The following is a 20,184-nucleotide window of genomic DNA, read 5'->3' as shown; positions in this document are numbered from 1 at the left end:
TGCAAGATCCGGAGCTTTCGTCATGATTTAAGTTATTTTACACTAGCCAGGATGTACGTACTATTTCGTATTCACACCAAGAGCTCCAAGTTGTGCTAAGTAATTCATCAGTTGCAAACTTATTTCTGCAATCAGTACCTGTAGTTCAACTTTAATTAATTCCCTTTTCCCTTATCCTCCAGCGTTTACATATGCCTGAATTTATTCTATACATTCTCTACATATATACCTCGAAGAAGTGTATCATATATATTCTCACCCGTTTACATCTATTTTCGGGTGAATAAATCCATCTATAGCTAAAGATCTCCTTGATGTAAACCCGCCATAAGAACGTTAAAGTGTTTATGATAGGCGGAAAACCCGAACGCCACTATGTCGCAGCGTTTCCCAACGGCTGGCCTCAGCGCTACCCGTCTGCCCTGTCGTTCAACTGAACCAGCCACCGCCCGGTATGAGACCATACGGTCCGGGCAATAGTTTTCCGCCCGGCGGATTTACACCGCCACCCCAGATGTCTGGTGGGCATCCACCAAAGAATCAATCACCCATGCATCAGCACCCGGCTTCAGGGAGGCAGCATGCGTGGTTCGCCGATGCCCAGTGGTACATCTGGAGGGAGCAAACGTGCCGCTGACACGCGCAGCTCGATCAATCAGCCACTGCAGAAAACCGAGTATCCGGAGAAGAAAAAGAAAAAGCTGGCGGACAAAATTCTCCCCCAGAAGGTGCGTGATTTGGTGCCCGAGTCCCAGGCATACATGGATCTGTTAGCATTCGAGCGCAAGTTGCGCATTTTCATCTCCGATACATTTTATCCCAGCAAGGAGAACGATGGTGGCGGTGAAAAGCGATCGGAAAGTTCGGTTGCTTCGTGGGAATAGCGCGTTGAGAGCCGTCTGCTTGAGGATAACAAATCGGATCCGAACAAAATTAAGCGCAAATTCTCCAGCTTCTTCAAATCGTTGGTAATCGAGCTGAACAAGGAGCTGTAAGGGCCGGATAACCATCTGGTCGAATGGTATCAAACATATGCTACACAGGAGACCGACGGGTTCCAGGTGAAACGCCCCGGAGATCGTAATGTACGTTACACGATTTTGTTGTTGCTGGATTACCAGCCGCTGCAGTTCAACTGGATCCACGTTTGGCCCGTTTACTTGGTGTGCACACTCAAACCCGGCCGGTTATAATTTCCGCCCTGTGACAGTATATTAAGACACACAAACTGCAGGATGTCCACGAGCGGGAGTACATAACTTGCGACAAATATCTGGAACAGGAAAATAAGGAAAATAAATGCATATAGATTTAAAAGTTTTTGTTAAATCTTTGATTAAGTGCATAAACATTGGCCCAATAATTCCATAATAACGAAACGTCTGAGTAAATAATCCATATGATAGAGGCAAGAATATCAATAAGATAAAAAGCTATATAAAACTTTTTTTTTTGTCATGATTTTAGGATTTTGGCACGGATTTCTCGATTGATCAATTTTAGAGATGTCTGGTTTATGTTTGTTGTTTCTCTAATAATAAAAATGGGTGGGTAGATATACTACGACAAGGTTGATGTGTGACTACTGTTGGCTTAGAAAGCATTTGTTTGTATTGATGAAATTATTGAATAAAGAATTTGAACAAATGCATGTACTTGCATGTACCTACCAAGCCGATTCCCCCAAGCACATTGACTTTGATGGCTGTGTTGGAGAACATTCTTCGATGGGAATAAAAATTCCTGTACCTTGCATTTATTTGAAATGCCGAATTCCCCAGGTACCTTGCTTTTGATGGCTGTGTTAGGGAACATACTTCGATGGGAACAACAATCCCTCCTCCCCACTTGCGTGTATTTCGAAAGCGGATTCACTCAGGTACATTGATTTTGAAGTCTGTGTTGGGGAAACCGTAAGTCAGACCAATCAAAACGTGGCAGTTAGGGCGTTTAGATAACGCTTAATATTTCACATTTGTTCAATTCTTTGTCTCATGAAAAATAACATCATATTCATTGTGATAGATGCGTAGAAATATTTTCTATCAATTGATGCAAACATCTTTCCAATCTATTGAGGAATGTTCGAGTTATAAGCATTCGAAATCTCGAAAAAAAAATTCTGCTTGTTCTGTTTTTAGGTTTTCATTTTACCCCACATATATTCCGGTTAGACGTACCCTTAGAAAAATCCTCGGTCGAAAACTACTAAATACATTTGGTAATGCAAAATTAGCATCCCTCCGCATCCCTACCAGAGATTAGTATATTTTACTCGATAACATTAGTAAGCTTGGATATTGTCATATCTGAAAATTGGTGAGAAAAGCGCGTATTAACCATTTTCATTGTTCCCATAAGGCAATACGGAGGTATAATAAGGATATAATTCTGATACGTGCATTTTCGGCGAGAAAATGTAGCCGATATTGGGCTTCCGAATCATGGTTCTGCTTGACATATGTGTTTATTAGTACGGTCGAAAATGACTATAGATTGGTAGTATTTACCAAAAAATTCGTTATATTTACTAATTATTTCTCTCAGTGTAGTCTCACGTCAAAAACATGTCTTCACATCTCACATCCCTGTTCATATACATTAAAAATTACAGAACTTTTTCCAGTGTACCAAATAATACATGATGAAACATTTCAACGATGCTCTTCTTCTGGAATAGTATATTCTATTGCCCGTAATGATTCCTTCATCAATAAAACTGAAAACACTGCACCCTTTAATGCAATGGATTTTTTTTAATGCACCGATCGCCCTTTTTACCATCTCTTAATTTGTCTGTCTGATGTGACATCTCTTTCTGGACTTTGTAATCAGCTGTCCCCACATAGTACTCGCTCGTACACTTGACTTCCTTTTTGCATCATTCTAATCACATAATCCAACGAAACCGAGTTCTACTAAGGAAAATATTTTTTCCGAACAAAAAGGATACCACTATCTTACCTCTTTTAACTGCATCCTCATAGTTGATACATGATGGTTTTGAATCTTTTGCCCCCATTGTTGAGACAACTTTGTTTTCTCTTCCTTCTCTTCTCGTTCAATACAACAGCCTGTAGTGCAACAATTTGTCGTTAACAGTGAGTCTCCATACGCAAAAAGTAGGATGCACTAGTTTACTTTGAGATTTTTTCGTTTCGATTCTCATTATCACACTAAAAGATAACAGCTCACATCTATAATCAACTCAATTCACGATGAGCTGTTTGTAGCATTGCGCTTTCCACTATTGGACACATTGATGCGTTGCCGCCGTTGCATCACTGAATCATGTTTTCCTCCTGAAATATCAACAAACACAATAGCATATTCCTATTAGCTTTATTTCCCGTTCAGCTAGTCATGTTCTAATCTGTGCTGCCAGAAAATAGATTGTCCATCTCGTTCATCGAATATTCGTTTCTATGAAAAAGTTTGTTCTCGACATTAATATTATACTCAGATATAAATTCAACATAGCGTTTGCGTTCAAAGTAATTTCATACTCGAATACGATGAATGTAGAACTAATAAACATTATATGCCTATTTTATATAACATCTTTTTCAAGTGCGAAGAAAAAATAATCTGGCATCACTGATCGCTTTTACGACGATTTGTCTCCATCGTCACACCATCAGCCACAGAACGAAAAAAAATCATGCACTGCACACAAGAAGGGGTTCAAACTAGCACAATTTTGCGGAATCAGGTGATTATGGACAGGGGACAGTTATTCTAATTCACTTTTTTCCACTAACAGAACTCAGAATTCGCCATCATTGTCACTTTTGTTGTTCTTTCTTCCACTTCATCGAACCCTTCTTTTCGCCTGATCAATTCACATAAGAAAAACCGATGCAAGGCTATTTCTTGATTATTGTCAATCAGATTTTCCACCTGTTAATTATGGCGTACAATTTCACCCGACAGTGTTACGTCTCCTGTGGTATAATTGAACCGAACAAAAAACGAGATTGATGGAAAAACCACTTTTGCAAATTGACGAGAAAAAAAAATTACACATCAGATTCACTATCAGCTAAACTCTTCATCGACGGTACTTTGTCCTCTGACAGCTAAGCTCTCTTGTTTCTCATTCGTTATTAAATTACTGAGATCATTTTGGTTCATTGTGACCAAAGTACGTGGAATAAGAAGGTAGTCTACTCCCTGCTTTGTTCAAGTGTGGTAGGCAAAGGAAAAAAGCAAGAAATAGTAATAAACCATCGATCGAATCCATATAAATTTAAACAGTTTTTGATTTTTCAAATACAAGAACTGTCTCCAAAAATGTTTCGAAATGATGAAATAGCAGTTTACTTAATTATTTTAAAATTTAAAACTGTAAAATTATCGCACCTGTACTATAAAAATAATGCAATCCGATAAACAAATGTGTTGAGAGATTATATCGAAGCAGTGTCGTTCCCGTTCCCGAACCAAGGAGCGAATGCATGGGATAGCTGAAAACATCTCCGATTAGTTTATCTCATTCGAAATTATTCTGTTCCGACATCGCGGGACGTGGTACTTCAACATTTCGCTGTAGTAAACAAAACCTGTTCAGTATGAAATCGATAAAAAACCACATAAAAACATACTTGCACTGAAAAAGCGGTACATTATCGTGTTTACCTTCGGCACGACTTGCGATTTTGTCTCTTTTCAGAATTTTTGGAACTTTTAAAATCGAGAAATATTTAAAAAACTTCAGAACTGCGAACTAATTGAGGATTTGTTATTACTAACTTCGTTGTGTTTGTAACACATGCGCTCTCCGTGTGTATACATAGGAAATATCCCTTACCTTCTATTCTACGTACTTTGCATTGTGACAAAACGATGGCAGTTGTCATTTATTGTTTTCTTCTGAAGTAGAGGTGAATTTGGTGAAAAGACAAACGTCAAAATTTTTCACTTCTTTCCAGATGAATAAAGGTGGTCGTACAACGTTTGTCCAGAGGTCAAATATTTGACACTTTTTGATAGATAAAGTTTGGTTTCAAATTTGTACAAACACTGTTTTGTTTGCCACTCTTCAATTATCAACAATGTCGAACATCGAACATGGAAAAAATTCGACTGAAATATTTAAGGTAATCTAGCCATGTGCCGACAGGTCTGACGAACAAACCGGACAAACAGGGTACGGCCTTCTTAAAATGCCATTGCGCTTATGGTTAAATTAATTCTGAATAGTTAATAATATGGGTTACTGTCCATTCTGAATGATGAAGTTCTTTCAGAAAATTTGATAGTACAAATATTTATGTGTAAATTGTTTACGATGAATAACCTTATATGTTTGAACATAAAAACTGAATAAAATTAATAATAATTTATACTTTTTCACTGAACTGATATCAGAGTTTCCATGTTCATATATAGTAGAATCCCGCATTCGCAAAATGGAGTGGCAAGGTCACCGCGGATGACGCAATAAAGGACTAAAAACGAGGTACTACCACCACAAAATATTTCAGCATGAAAACTACGTTTTATGATTTCAGAAACCATTAAACTAACAATCTGTAATCCAAAACAAAAGAGCAAGAGTCTAACAACCACTGACAAGTTTCGGGAAGATCTAAAGAATTACTACGTAACTCGCTTCTGCAAATAATCCGCATCATCCACTCGCAGATAATTTAGGTGTGTTTTACATTAACGAACTTGTGAATTCCTTTTATTTTTATTCAAGTAGCTAGTTAATGTGATCACAATGTTTAATAAAAACCCAAAACGCCTTTAAGAATAGGTCTAGCTTATTTTTCTCTTAAAAGGGTTCAATTTCAAGAATTTATCAATCTTCCCGAACTTGGGCTTGATACAAACTAGCGATTTCTGCTCAAGCTGCTGGTTTTTTAGTATCTGATCATTAAAGTAGCGTTTTAAGCTATTTTTTCTGGCAACCCACTAAATATGGCCAAGACTTGACGGGACCCCGGATCTAATAGACTTAGATGTCTTGATGGAACCTTCCGGGGTTCCTTGAAACGCTTTAGCACTACACAGACTTGTATCCGTTCATATCGGGCTTTTATAACTTTTTTTTTTGCAGAATTAATTCTTTTCCTTTTTCTTCCATCGCCCGGCAATTCAAGGAAACATCAACTTTTTCAAAAAATTTGCACAGAATTTCGAGAGAAAGGCTTTGTAAACACATTGCTATTGAATATTCTAGATTCGATCACTGGGAGCGCTGCACTGCACAAGAAACGTACCGATTCAAATTGGGAAAGCTTCATTTGGGCACAACATGATTTTTGAACCCATAGGTTTAAGTGCGATTCACATACAACATCCACGTCACGTTCACGTTCCGTCACGTCACGTTGCGTCAAATATTCTTCCAAGCAGTTCTTATGCAAACATTCACATACACCGGCAACGGCAACTTCGATTTGCCGTTGCTGGTGTATGTGAATGCATCAATAGGAATTGAATGGAAGAATAATTGACGCAACGTGACGTGACGGAACGTAATCGTGATGTGGATGTTGTATGTGAATCGCACTTTAAGCGCAACGAAAAAGAAACAAGAAAAGGATATGTTTGTTGCGAATTATGAATTTTATACAGATGCTTAAGAATTTCGCTTTTTACATAGTTTTAGATTTACTAAAATATGGCAGTTGATAATTACGATAACGAGTTTTAACAGGTTGAAATAATAATTTATGGATGTATTGGAATGAACATAAACGACAAACGAAATTCGACGGTGATTTCAGATACGCAAAAACTGATTGCGATTTTAAACAACTGCCAGGACTGGGTTTACATTATATTCCACCTGATGAAAGCCGCCATTATAGAAGAGCACATCGCTACCGTTCGTGAGGTCTGTAACATCGCTGCCCAGAATGATATTGTACTCATATGTGGAGACTACAATCAACCGTGTATTATGTGGTCAGAAAATGGAGATGACAGAAAACGCGTCGTTTTTGAACCCAGTGACCTCGGCGTTAATCGACGGAATGGATTTATAAACCTAAACCAAATTAATGCGCAGCTGAATAATTCTGATTGAACTCTTGATTTGATTTTCGCGTCTGAGGGATAGTACAGTAGTTTACAGTAGTTTACACGGCTGAAGAGCCCTTTTTCCATGTAGTTACCCACCATCCCCCACTTAACATTCGCGTCAAGGATCCTTATGCACGCATTGGCCACTTACGAATAATGAATACAGGGCTCTTAATTAGCGTCGGGATCCAACATTATTCTGGGGCTTCGTAAACAGCAAGCGAAAAAACGTGTCAGTTCCGAGCAATGTGATTTTTGATGGGAGAGCATCCGAAAGCGAAGCAGAAGCGTGTGATTTCTCTGCGACGCATTACACCTACGTTTTTTAAACAAAACCAACATCCGATGAAGAGGCAGAGTATGCTGCATCCAAATTTCCACTAGATGCAGTAGCTATTGCCACGTTCGGAATATTACCCGCAATAATCATCGATGTATCCAAAAAGTTGAAGAGTTGCTATGCTCCGGTTCTATCGAGCGAGGAGAGTTTCCAGTGTGTTGGAAAGTGTTTTACATGTTTCCAGCCTCTCTGCAGCATCCAAAGGTTTTGAAGTCATCGATCAAATTCTCTACGAGCCACGAAGAACCATAGTTCACTCGATCAACATGGATTCATCCCTGGTAAGTCCATAGCTGCCAACTTAATGGATTTATTTACCCCTGTTTGATGGTTTGATATGAACCTAGAAGGCGCCTCCGACTTATCATAAAATTCCACCCTGCAAACTATCTCGATTGGCAGTCTCTAACAGACTGGCTTCATGGCTTTCATTATACTGAATTGGTAGAACGCTGTACGTTAAGCACGGGACAGATACCAGCGTGTCCAAATAGAAGTTAACTGTTTGGTTTTGAAACGCTCGAACGGAGGCGCAAGACACAACAGCATATTTTTGTTTGAAAGCTGTTAGTCGGTGAAGTCGGTTACTCTCATCTTCTCTCGTTTCGCAACATTGGTGCTTCAAGTAGGATGCTGAGACAACAGTCCCTGATGCAGCCGAGCTTCCATCGTACTCAGTACGAATATAACCAAACTACTTGTGCAATGGCTCGTATGTTTGCATTAGTCGAATCTGCGTTCGATTTTGATATGTCCACAAATGATTTTTTGAGTAGGATAACAATATTAAACTTGAATTAGTTAAGACAATTTTTATTGTCTAACAAATAAATAATAATGTCAAACAAAACTAACAATAGGCAGAAATTCATCAACTGAATAATTTAGGACGGAAAAGTTGAAGAAATTCCCCAAAAAATATTTTGTTCGGCAAGCAAATGCATCGCTTGTCAAAAGGGAAAGAAAAAGTCAATCTATTAGCACCACTGGTACAATTAACAAGAAAACTTACCAGAATGAGTGTGTTCAAGAACAGCTGTTGCCACGATGAAAATACTCGGTTTTGGCATAATATGGCATTATATCACTATGTTAAAACTGTGATGGAGCGGTATAATTTAGTAGATTAAATTAGAACCATAATGATACAGAACTATCTTAAACAGTCTTGTGGGAGGCTACGAAGAAAGCGTCATTTTATCAATTCTCTTGTAACATTGAAAGCATCTTCTTCAATGCCACTAACATTCCTAGAAGAACTTCGCCTTCTCAAAGTAGTATTATTTGCGTCATTTTTATTAGTACTTAGTTGGGACCCAGCAAACATTAAATCGTATAATTTTGCACGTGCCAAGTCTTACAAGAAATCCGAATAAATCATAATCGCATATAATATCAATCAAAGTATGTATCGTGTATATTTGAAATCGCATAAAATGTAAAAACTCGATTTTATATATCATTATCAAATTAAGTCGCAATTCGGTATAATAAACATCAATTTTATGATGTACATTGTCGTAAAATATATTTAATCCGCATCATATGCGTATATTACGCTGATGCAGTTTGTGTGTCGTATAAGCGTATAATTTAAATCGATTTAGTACTGTAGTAAATCGTGTTGCATGATGAACAAAATCATGAAACAGTAAATCATATTAGATCCTAATAAAGAACATATTACATCATATTGAAATGTCAATGAAATTCTGATGCACTCGAAAGTTTTAACCACTGTTGAAATAAATTTCAGATAGCCGCGCGAGATAGCTGGTGGATGATAATCCAGACGACCGGAGTTCGAACCCTCATCGGAGCAGTTTTCACCAAACATCAACCTGTGCCATTTTAAACATTCATATTCCACTCCCAACACAAGTCAATCAAACAATTATTATTTCTACAAACATAAATACTCATATATAAAAATGGCGATTCGTGAGGCTATAATAAACATTTCACGAAAATATTTTGCGCCATTTGTTTTTTTTTCTATGTCTGTAATAAATCGTATATGAGTATGGCAAAAGTCGTATTTGGTGCTTTGACAATTCATGAATATATTCATATTAGATCGTTAATATTAGAGAATTTCAACATAATCGCTATTCTAGCCGGTCAAAGTTGCATATTCATACAAACAAATTCGGTAGGCATTTGCCATGTATGTATATGGCCTCCACTTTTGCATGCATATGCCAGTTAGGCGCATTATATGCCAACTAAATTTTAGGGCATATGATATATACGCTTGTTATGCGATTTAATGTTTGCTGGGGATTTCCATGCCATATAAAATCTTCCGACTAGATCGGGAATCGAACCCGAACCCCCGGCATGATGATGTGTAACGCTAAGCACTCTGTCATGGGAGCATATAAACGTCGAACATTTCTGTGAGAGATAAGATGAATATAATTAGACAGCTAAAGATTTGATATTAAATGTAATAAAGGCGTTTAAAATACATGAACAAATCTTGTCTATACATTCTATGTGTTCCGTCCGTTCGGAGTCTTCGACGAAATTTAGGTTGAGTTATGTTGAATCTTGGACACTCCATTAATGAAAAGAGATGCGAGAGCACTGCTGAATTTACAAGGAGTGAATCAATTAATTTAGAGAGGGTGGGAAATACACTTCGATACGTCTTCGTGTTCTTACTGAAGATCAGAACGTGGGAATGAGATGTTTAGGAATCTTCTTCTACCGACGTAAGCCACAACAATAGAAGCTCCATTATCTGTAGGATGTACCTCAGATTTAGGCAATAGCCGCGATTTTCCGCGAAGATCTTGCCAGACAATTCTGCGGATAATCTGGGTTCTACTGTACTCATAAAATAAATGTTTACATTGAAAATATAAAGCTGTTTTCTCACGATAAGCATGTCACTCAAAGGCAGTTCAACCGTATCGTATTTTAATTCTGTTATCAATCAAGTCTGTTAAAAAAGCGCATTCGACTACAAATGTAGATTTACAGTGACGCCATTCGGCTTCGGGCATACCTTAACTCAAGCCATCTCACGCCATTCATCGTTTAGAATAAAGGACAGTGGTTATGAAGCAAGTCCGCTGCCTATGACTTTGCTATCTTGTGCCACTTGCGGTGCAGAATAATGGGATATACGGAAGCGTGGCGAAAGAGTACGCAGCCATTTCTTGTACACGCGTCAGCTGTCACTTCTCCTAGATACTCACCACAAACATTTTTTTTGCACATCTCTTGGCGATAGTCGTTGACGGCTGGAACGGGTAAACGTCAAATCTGAGCGAGGAGGAACCAATCATCGCTCATTGGAGAAATAGAAAGGTAAAACATTGGCATACTCTGTTGTCGTCTTGGCCCTAGTGTATGTGTCTGGTGTTTTATTTTTTCGATTTCGTGTGCTAGGAAGTTTTTCGCTGCTAATAACTATCTATTTCCGATTCGTTCCTAATTCTGCCAGCAGCTTGCCGTTGGATATTTGTCTCAAATGTGTGTCGTATTGGATTACTGATCTTTGAAAATCAAAGAATTCCTGCCGAGAGGAAGACAATCCTGAGAAAAAAACGAAAAATTAAAAGTAGGGTTGTGTCTGGCGGAGCCTGTAGGAGTAAGCGAGAGGCAACAAAGAGGAAAACGAAACAAAATCATCCATCCATCCATCCATCTGACCCGGGGCAAAAAGGCTAGGTTCGAAGTAACATATAAAAAAAACCTGTCGTAGGAAAATAATGGCGAAAACGTACGATTACCTGTTCAAATTGTTGCTGATCGGAGATTCCGGCGTGGGCAAGACTTGCATTCTGTTTCGCTTTTCCGAGGATGCATTCAACACGACCTTCATCAGTACGATCGGTGAGTCACGAACAAAAAAAAAATGATAACGATTTCTTTATTCTGTTTTGTAAGATTCTGGGGGAGTTCGATAATGAGAAGCTGACGAAATAGTGTAGTGTATTCATTCATTTTTGAGAAAAGTGTCATTTCCTTTTGATACGAATTTACGCTCGCAGCGTACGGTCTCTATTAGCTTGATTAATTTCTCTTTTATATCATCGTTCATGACCCGAAGTGTCATCGGTCTTCGTTGTCTTCGCGCTGAACCCTAGGTATAAACAGTAACATTAATAAAATCAGCGTGTTTTTGCTTTTCAGCGGAGGGACAGTGGTTAAGCATTCAGATTGATTTCGTCAAAACGACATTGAGCTGGATGCTGGCACTATCTCAGTGCAAACATTGTGTATTGGGTCTTACAAAAACCATCCTACAGTTTTATTTCCTCCATCCTCGCAAGGCCATCGGAAATCAGTTTTCGTTTTAATTGTTGTATATCGAACATTGTTAGCGAAATGATTTCGATTCAATTATAACAACCAATGAAGTTCGAACAAAATGAACGTTTCGTGAACCTTGACGAAATTAGGATGAAATCGTCAAGTAAAAGCTGTGGAAATTCCTCAGCTTTATAGAATCGGGATTTCCGTTTATTTGTGATAAGTGTTATCGCAACTTAAACGAAATTGCTGTCAACCACAGTTCGTCATTGCTGTCAAGCATTCGAATTTCCGTAGCTTGCCAATTTCATCTCCAATTCGTTGAGATTTCATTTGCTAGAAAACTATTTTACTGATTAATCAATTGAATATCTAAAGTAGATATAATGCACACTAGACAAAACACTAGTAAACGTGATTTATTCATATTCATCGAGCTTAGCGTGAAAGCAAAGATCAGCGTCAATAAACTGAGAGGTGGATATCATTCTAAATCCTACATCTGCTAAAAGTATAACCTTTGTTGTCAACTGTGGTGTGTGCAAACAAGAATAGAATACATACTTTCGCTAAACTCATTTGCACTCCATTTAGAATTCATAATGCGGAAGATTTGAATCGGATAATTCATTTAATTTTTACAAGAATCATTATGTTGTGGGAGCAATGCTGAGCCGAACTCCTTACTCTATTGTTACTAGTATATATACATTTTTCCTTAATTCTAATGTTAATAATATAGGAAACCGATTACTCGCGGTCGACTCGAGTTTAGAAGGGTGACATATTTTCTTCCGGAAATGGAGGGGATATGAGGATATGTTGAAAATGATCACACTCACACTCTCAATCACACTCATCACACTCAATCACACTCATCACACTCAATTCTTAAACCTATCTTATATCTAATGTGTATTTACATTTCATCTTATTCTTAAGAAGAGATCCGATCTCTCACAAAGGAAAAGGAAAATGAAAAATTAAGGGTATAAGGACAATCATACACGAAGATCGATAGCTTTAAGGAATACATATTAGGCTGTCAAAAAAGTCCTGCGGTATTTCCGCGAGGTGTCGTTGTAAGCGCGTAGTTCTAGTTGTATTCATTGTATCGAGTCATACTATAGCTTGTTGGAAAGGTATTTATTCGCGCTATAATATAGTCCTTGACAGTGTTTTGTTTGGTCAAGTCGTTCGTGAGTTATAGTGTCGCAAATATGGAGCAAAATAAACAGAAAATCGGACATATTTTACAGTACTACTATGACAAAGGCAAAAATGCATCTCAAGCTGCCAATACAATTTTTGCAGTTTATGGACCCGATACAGTTTCCATTTCCACCGCACAACGATGGTTTCAATGTTTTCGTTCTGGTGTAGAGGTCGTCGAAGATGCGCCACGCTCCGGAAGGCCTGTCGTCGAAAATTGCGACAAAATCGCTGAATTAGCCGAGAAAGACCGGCATAGTTGCAGCCGTAGCATCGGCCAAGAGCTGGGGATGAGTCATCAAACCGTTATTAACCATTTGAAGAAGCTTGGATTCACAAAGAAGCTCGATGTATGGGTGCCACACACGTTGACGCAAAAAAAAAACATCTTTGACCGTATCGACGCATGTGAATCGCTGCTGAATCGCAACAAAATCGACCCTTTTCTGAAGCGGATGGTGACTGGCGATGAAAAGTGGGTCACTTACGACAACGTGAAGCGCAAACGGTCGTGGTCGAAGCCCTCTGAAGCGGCTCAGACGGTGGCCAAGCCCTCATTAACGGCCAGGAAGGTTCTGCTGTGTGTTTGGTGGGATTGTCAAGGAATAATCTATTATTAGCTGCTTCCCTATGGCCAAACGCTCAATTCGGACCTGTACTGCCAACAACTGGACCGCTTGAAGGTAGCACTCATGAAGAAGAGCCCGTCTTTGATAAACAGAGGCCGCATTGTCTTCCATCAGGACAACGTCAGACCACACACTTCTTTGGTGACGCGCCAGAAGGTCCGGGAGCTCGGATGGGAGGTTCTTTTGCATCCGCCGTATAGTCCGGACCTTGCACCAAGTGACTACCACCTGTTTTTGTCCATGGCGAACGAGCTAGGTAGTCAGAAGTTAGCCACAAAAGAGGCCTGTGAAAATTGGCTATCCGAATTTTTTGCCAATAAGGAAACGAGCTTCTATAACAGGGGTATTATGAAGTTGGCATCTCGTTGGGAACAAGTCATCGAACAAAACGGCGAATATTTGACTTAAAACAGATGATTGTAACTAATTTTATGAACAAATGAAAATTCAAAAAAATACCGCATGACTTTTTTGACAGCCTAATATATTTGGAACATGTAATCAACGTCTAACCGAGCCAACACGTCTCTCACCGGCACCAAAGAAATAAAGTTCGCACATTTAATTTGAAATTCATGTTTCAAATATCGCGGCAGTTTGAGTATTTTCTCTGCCTTCTAACTGATGTCCTCTCACTATTGGTTTGGCTTCTAGGTATGAAGGATCATCTTTTCCCCAGGCAAATAAGGAGGAATGGCCAGAAATTGTCTTGAACCACTGCGACCACCAGGTTGATCTATTGTAGTGCACTCCAGTTTGCTATATATGTGTGAGAATCCGCAGTCTTCGCTGAATTAGTATACTGCATTGACACAGTAAATGTTCCGAAGTTTTAGCTTCAAAATTGCAGAAACGACAGTCACATCTGACAGTTTTCCTTTTTTCTAAGGTAATACCTGCTCGGACAGTGTCCGGTCAATAGACCAGTTAAAGTACTCAAATCTGCCTTATTCAAGGTGAGTAGACTGCGTGTTATTCTGTTACAAGGTGTAATGAATAATTTGGATGGTCTTTGTGTTGCTAGAACCCTCCAGTTGACTTCAATCGTTGATATTTCCCAGGTTTTGAGCTCTGGCTAAGGCCCAACGAATTTAGTTGAAGATCCTAATCTTGCTAAGAGATTGGCTTTTCCATTATCTTCTCTATCGCAGTGACCAGGCACGTTGTATAGATTACCTTCGTTAGTAGCAGCTAGTTGTTTTAAGGCAGTATTCTAGTCTAGAAATTCGAACATCGATACCGACCGGGAACCATCTTTTTACGTGAAATTCGCCGCTATTAGAAGTCGACCGACTTGCTGATCCGCAAGCTACCATTGCAGCGTTTGTTCGTGGAATTGTCTAGGACTTCAAAACCGACTTGCGCTTCCAAAGTTTTCCGCCGTTATGGCACTGCAGGAGGCAAGGGAGGCATATTTAGTCGGCCTGTTCGAAGATACCAATTTGTGTATGATAATCACATTATTCGAAAGATAAAATGAAGACGTTTTCTGCCAATTTCCTTTCAACCTCCAAACATTTCTTTCTCCCGTTTGTCGTTATTGCGTTCGCTAATTCATTCTCACAACACCCATTTCTTGTTTGAGAAATTGTTGAGTAAATATCGTTTGGCAGTGCGCGTAGAGCGGGAATTCCTTAAGATTCATTGCACCTCTAATAAATTGCCACAAGATGTGGTCTTACGTTGATCGCACTTGATTGAAAAATCCAAAACGAAATGTATTTGGTCGCAGCATTATATGAGTAGAGATTTTCAACAAGTCTAGTCAGTTTATCTGCTTCGCCGACGACGTGGACATAATCGGAAGAACACATGCGACGGTAGCCGACTTGTATACCCGACTGAAACACGAAGCAGGGCTGATTGGGCTTGGGATCAATGCGTCTAAGTCTAAATACATGCTAGCTGGAGGGACTGATCGCAACAGAGTTCTTCTTGGTAGTAGTGTTGTGATCGACGGCGACGAGCTCGAGGTGGTAGAGGAATTTTTCTACCTTGGCTCGTTGATAACAACTGACAACAACAACAGCCGTGAAATTCGAAGACGCATTGTCAATGGAAGTCGTGCCTACTATGGGCTCCGCAAATCCTTGAGGTCCAACAAACTCCGACTCCGTACGAAGTGTACCATGTACAAATCCCTAATTCGACCGGTTGTTCTCTATGGGCACGAAGCATGGACGATGCTTGAAGAGGACTCACAAGCGCTCGGAGTTTTCGAACGCCGAGTGCTCAGAACAATATATGGTGGTGTACAGGAAAGCGGAGTATGGAGAAGGAGAATGAACCACGAACTGGCGCAACTCTACGGCGAACCCAGCATTCAGAAAGTCGCCAAGGCTGGACGAGTGCGATGGGCAGGGCATGTTGCAAGATTGCCGGACAGCAGCCCTGCAAAGATGGTGTTCGCATCGAATCCGGTAGGAACAAGAAGGAGAGGAGCCCAGCGAGCGAGGTGGTTGGATCAGGTGGAGCAGGACTTGGCAAGAATCGGTGCAGCCGGGAGTTGGAGAACTGCAGCCATGGATCGGGACTATTGGCGAAAAATTGTGAAGAAGATTTAATCTATCAATGGGATGTAGTATCATTATAAATAAATAAATAAAAAATAAAAAAAAAATTATATGAGTAGAAAGCAAATAATCGTTCGAAAATTACATGATTTTCGCGATGTGAAATATTTTTCGTTTTTCATGTTATGATACGGATACGTGTATTAAATACGAAAATTTTCTACTGATAGGGAAAAAAATATTCAGAAGCTTTCCTGTTAATTGCGATTGATTGAAAAATCACAAAAACAAATGTATTTGGTTGCAGTGTTATATGGATAGAAAACATTAAAATAAACTCTTTCGCATGAATGTATTTTTCACTTTCCAGGGGAACTGGCAGATTATTTTTCAGCAACGATGATAGCAACGAGAGTTCCGCGCGTGTATGTGTGTGTGGCGGCTGCTGCGATGTTTCAAGCGGAACCGTGGTATCACTCTCCTCCTGATGGATTCCCTTCTGGCCTAAGGTACACAAACAGGCTCTTGGTGACACCGTTCATCAGCGCTTTCATGATAAACGAAGTTAGCTTCACCACAACAGCGACAATATGCTCCAATCGCTGTTCAATTATAACTGAGTGGGTTTCCGAACGGCGCTCGCTTATATACCGATTGGTGATTTCAATAGCCTGTTTTGAAGCGATTTTAAGGCTATTGAAACAAGTTTTTGGACGAAAAAGTAACAAGTCTATAACGCGTAGACATCTTATTCTTCGAATGAAGTGTTTATCATACTATTTCGTTCAATTGTTTAGGAGCTATTAACGCTCAAAATCACGGTCTCCGGCGTAACGCTTTCGTTTTCGAAACTTTGATTTTACACCCCGGTATAGAAATGAAAGACGTAGTCCTAGGTCAAAACTCGATGTTAGCGCCACGATAGATTCTGACGCCGATGATATCCGAGAAGTGCCGACCGTTGATCAAAACGTGGTCAATTTGTGTTTCTGTTTCTGTTTGCAAAGGCGATCTCCAGGTGTAACGGTATTGAAGGTTGGGCTGGAAGAAGGCCAAAGGCCTCAAAGGGTTGACACCCACTACCGAAATAATTTTATTGCGCCTGATCACGAACGTCACTCCATGGTGAAAACGAAATAAAGCGTATATAACCTTACATACAAATCTTTTAGTTCTCACCGTGAAGTGACGTTCGTGATCAATGAACTCTAATACTAAATCAAGTAAGTGCATGGCCCCTTCTTCCAGCCGTTTTTGTTTTTCACTTTCTTGTGTTATCTGTACTTCTGGTGCGATGTACTACTCGAAGGTGGTCTAGCGCAGAACTATTTACAAATCAAAGGATTTTCTCTGAATAAGGTTGCGACCAGACTCAATGCACTGGTATTTTTTCCTGTTGCAGAAAGGCAAAGAAAGGTTTTCATTGGGAGTTACAAGAGTGATACTTCACGTATGGATCACCTAAAACGTAATTGTGACCAACATTTACATGAAATAATATAAAAATAGGCAAGGACTGATTTTAACCCCAAATAATAAATGTGTTTGTTCTGTAAATTGAAATCCAAACGCTTATAAAATCGCCTTGTATCATTATATTCTAAAATTTGAGGTTCTTAGATCAGTAAATTTGATTTTTCATTAGAGAACGAAAACAAAGACTTGATATCAAGATTTGGTTGGAGGGGTGACGCCCAAGCTACCCGCCCCGAGTGTCACCTGGTCACGCTATACCACTGGCAACAAGATTGCTTGATGCTCACCCACTTGTTGCAAAGATGGCTAAGAGACATTTGGAAAACGAAGAAGCAATCATTTGAATTTACTCTATTCTATTATATTTCTCTATCTCTACAGGTATTGACTTCAAAATCAGAACCATTGAGTTGGATGGCAAGAAAATTAAATTGCAGATATGGTGTGTAGAACTAGAACTCTTTCATTGTTGACCTGATAGAAAATCACAACTCATTTTTTTGTCTAGGGATACGGCCGGCCAGGAACGATTTCGCACAATCACAACCGCTTACTACCGGGGTGCGATGGGTATTATGCTTGTGTATGACATTACGCAGGAAAAATCATTCGAGAACATTAAAAATTGGATCAGGAACATAGAGGAGAATGCGTCCGCCGACGTGGAGAAGATGCTGCTGGGTAACAAGTGCGAGTTGAACGAAAAGCGACAGGTTAGTGGATCTACTAGACCGGTCGTCCGTGGTGCATGTTCTGCAGCCACGCACAGGCACAGACTTAGTAGTGATATGAATGAAACGTGGGTGCTAATAGATTTCCACTTTTTGTAGGTGACACGAGATCGTGGGGAGCAATTAGCGGTAGAGTACGGTATTAAGTTCATGGAAACTTCCGCAAAGGCTAGTATTAATGTGGATGAAGCATTTTTCACACTTGCCCGAGACATTAAGTGTAAAATGGAGAAGCGAATGGTGAGTGTGCGAGTTTGGGTTTTTGTTTGACCAAAAAAAAAGTCTCAACATTTTTCTTCAACTCATCACCATAGGAAGCGAATAATCCTCCTAAGGGCGGACACCAGCTCAAAGCATCCGAGCAACCACGAAAGGCACCGAGCTGGTTATCGAAGTGCAATCTGTTTTGACCTTGTAATAGTTCTATTAATTATTGTAACTTTTTTATATAACATACTAAATAATAACTATAATATTTACTATGTAGAACAGACGGAAGGGGACAAAACAGAAGAAGAAAAATTGTGAAAGGGAAACGACAAAATTGTGATTACACGCTATAGAATACACAAACAGCAATGTATGACACAGCAGAGTCACTCGGAAGAAGAAAAAAACGAACATTCATCCAATTGTAAAACATCAATTACTACGGTGAAGAGAAGGACACCAAAATACAACCGAATATGACAGGAAAACATTAAACTGGGAATGCATAATAACTTTTTAACTTATTTTTCCAACGAGGACGTCACTTGAGCGGCCACCGGTATTAGAGGTCGTTAAATACTTATGATATACGTGATAAGCGTGATAACCCGAATAGTTACACCCACTGCGGTCTAAAAGCAACAAAAACAATAACAATATGAAATCGAAAACACATTCTTAGCAAAATCGCGCGGAACACGACTCATTCATTCAAAAGGAAGATTTTTTTTCGTAACGTAAACATTCTCTTCGTATGATAATTCGCTAAATTTAATTGAATATACAGCAATTAATATATATACTTCGCGAACCATAAAGTGTGACATATTTATATTCATACGCTGATCTGTTCAAACATAACAGATACAGTTGACACAAATTTTGATTCAATGAGCTTGAAAGAATGAGCACTTTATGCTCAGCTTTGTACATCGATCGAGTGCTTTCTTTCACTTGATACTTCATTCATGCATGTGGATAGGTCACATTTAGCATCCTACAACAAATTGAAATACATCTAAAAACACATTATGGTACTCTCGCATAGAAACCTTGATATTCACAATCGTTCATTTAGCAAGCACACACAAACACATTCGAGGAATGAAAACAATGAAAAGATAGGATCGTCATCATAAGTTCGCTTTCTCTGGACGAAACTCATCACTTCACAGTCGCGAATATTATGCGGATAAATTATAGCAGGAAACATCGTTAGCCACAAAGTTATGGAATAAGTATGAAGATTTTTCTTCAAAACAATTCGTTGTTTTTTTATCTTCTGAAAGAACATGTCCTAAACAAACGTATTACGAAAACCGAGAAACAAACGGACACGAACTGGTACATTAAATGTTTTAACCCCGGTGCAGCACAGTAATCTAGCTCAGGGGTTTTCAAATGGTGCTCCGCGGGAAATTTGTGCTCCGCGAAATTATAGCAAATACTCCCACTTGAAAACTCACCTTGAAAAAAAAAAATCTTCAATTCAATTTCACAGTTCGAAATCCTGAGGCTTAGTGAAGTCTGTTGGCCCAACTATAGCGAACGTAGACTACCTTCGGGTCAGGTTGATCTATCTATCTATCTATCTTCTTCTATCTATATATATATATATATATATATATATATATATATATATATATATATATATATATATATATATATATATATATATATATATATATATATAAAAATGGATTTCTGTCTGTCTGATTTTTATGGACTCGGAAACTACTGAACCGATCGACATGAAAATTGGTATGTAGGGG

At 39.1% G+C, this 20,184-nt stretch overlaps 2 protein-coding genes across 12 annotated transcripts in view; one reads left to right on the top strand and one right to left on the bottom strand.

The window, feature by feature from the left end:
• LOC129778108 (ubiquitin carboxyl-terminal hydrolase 32) overlaps positions 1–4,099 on the bottom strand; it is a 40,415-nt gene extending 36,316 nt beyond the window's left edge. For 6 of the 9 annotated variants that reach the window (XM_055784784.1, XM_055784788.1, XM_055784790.1 and 3 more), the window contains exons 1-2: positions 3,901–4,093; positions 2,965–3,302 (exon numbers count right to left, since the gene is read on the bottom strand). In XM_055784784.1, coding sequence (XP_055640759.1) covers positions 2,965–3,022 — 58 coding nt within the window. In that variant the 5' untranslated portion in view covers positions 3,023–3,302; positions 3,901–4,093. The other 3 variants (XM_055784786.1, XM_055784785.1, XM_055784787.1) reach the window with 3 other exon arrangements.
• Positions 4,100–10,581: 6,482 nt separating this feature from the next.
• Positions 10,582–19,675, top strand: LOC129777764 (ras-related protein Rab-8A). Of its 3 annotated transcripts, none has more exons than XM_055784238.1 (6): positions 10,582–10,693; positions 10,833–11,221; positions 17,853–17,913; positions 17,980–18,184; positions 18,302–18,442; positions 18,517–19,675. In XM_055784238.1, exons 2-6 carry the CDS (start codon positions 11,098–11,100, stop codon positions 18,610–18,612), a joined length of 627 nt encoding a protein of 208 aa, XP_055640213.1. In that variant the 5' UTR covers positions 10,582–10,693; positions 10,833–11,097; the 3' UTR covers positions 18,613–19,675. The 3 variants fall into 3 exon arrangements, with proteins under 3 accessions (XP_055640213.1, XP_055640214.1, XP_055640212.1); XM_055784239.1 differs by having other exon boundaries at positions 10,643–10,693; positions 10,830–11,221; XM_055784237.1 differs by having other exon boundaries at positions 10,657–10,733.
• Positions 19,676–20,184: the final 509 nt, after the last annotated feature.

The sequence above is a fragment of the Toxorhynchites rutilus genome, chromosome 3, assembly GCF_029784135.1.
Source record: "Toxorhynchites rutilus septentrionalis strain SRP chromosome 3, ASM2978413v1, whole genome shotgun sequence".
NCBI lineage: Eukaryota > Metazoa > Arthropoda > Insecta > Diptera > Culicidae > Toxorhynchites > Toxorhynchites rutilus.
Note: the sequence above shows the minus strand (reverse complement) of the source record. Positions and strands in the feature narration are given on the sequence as shown.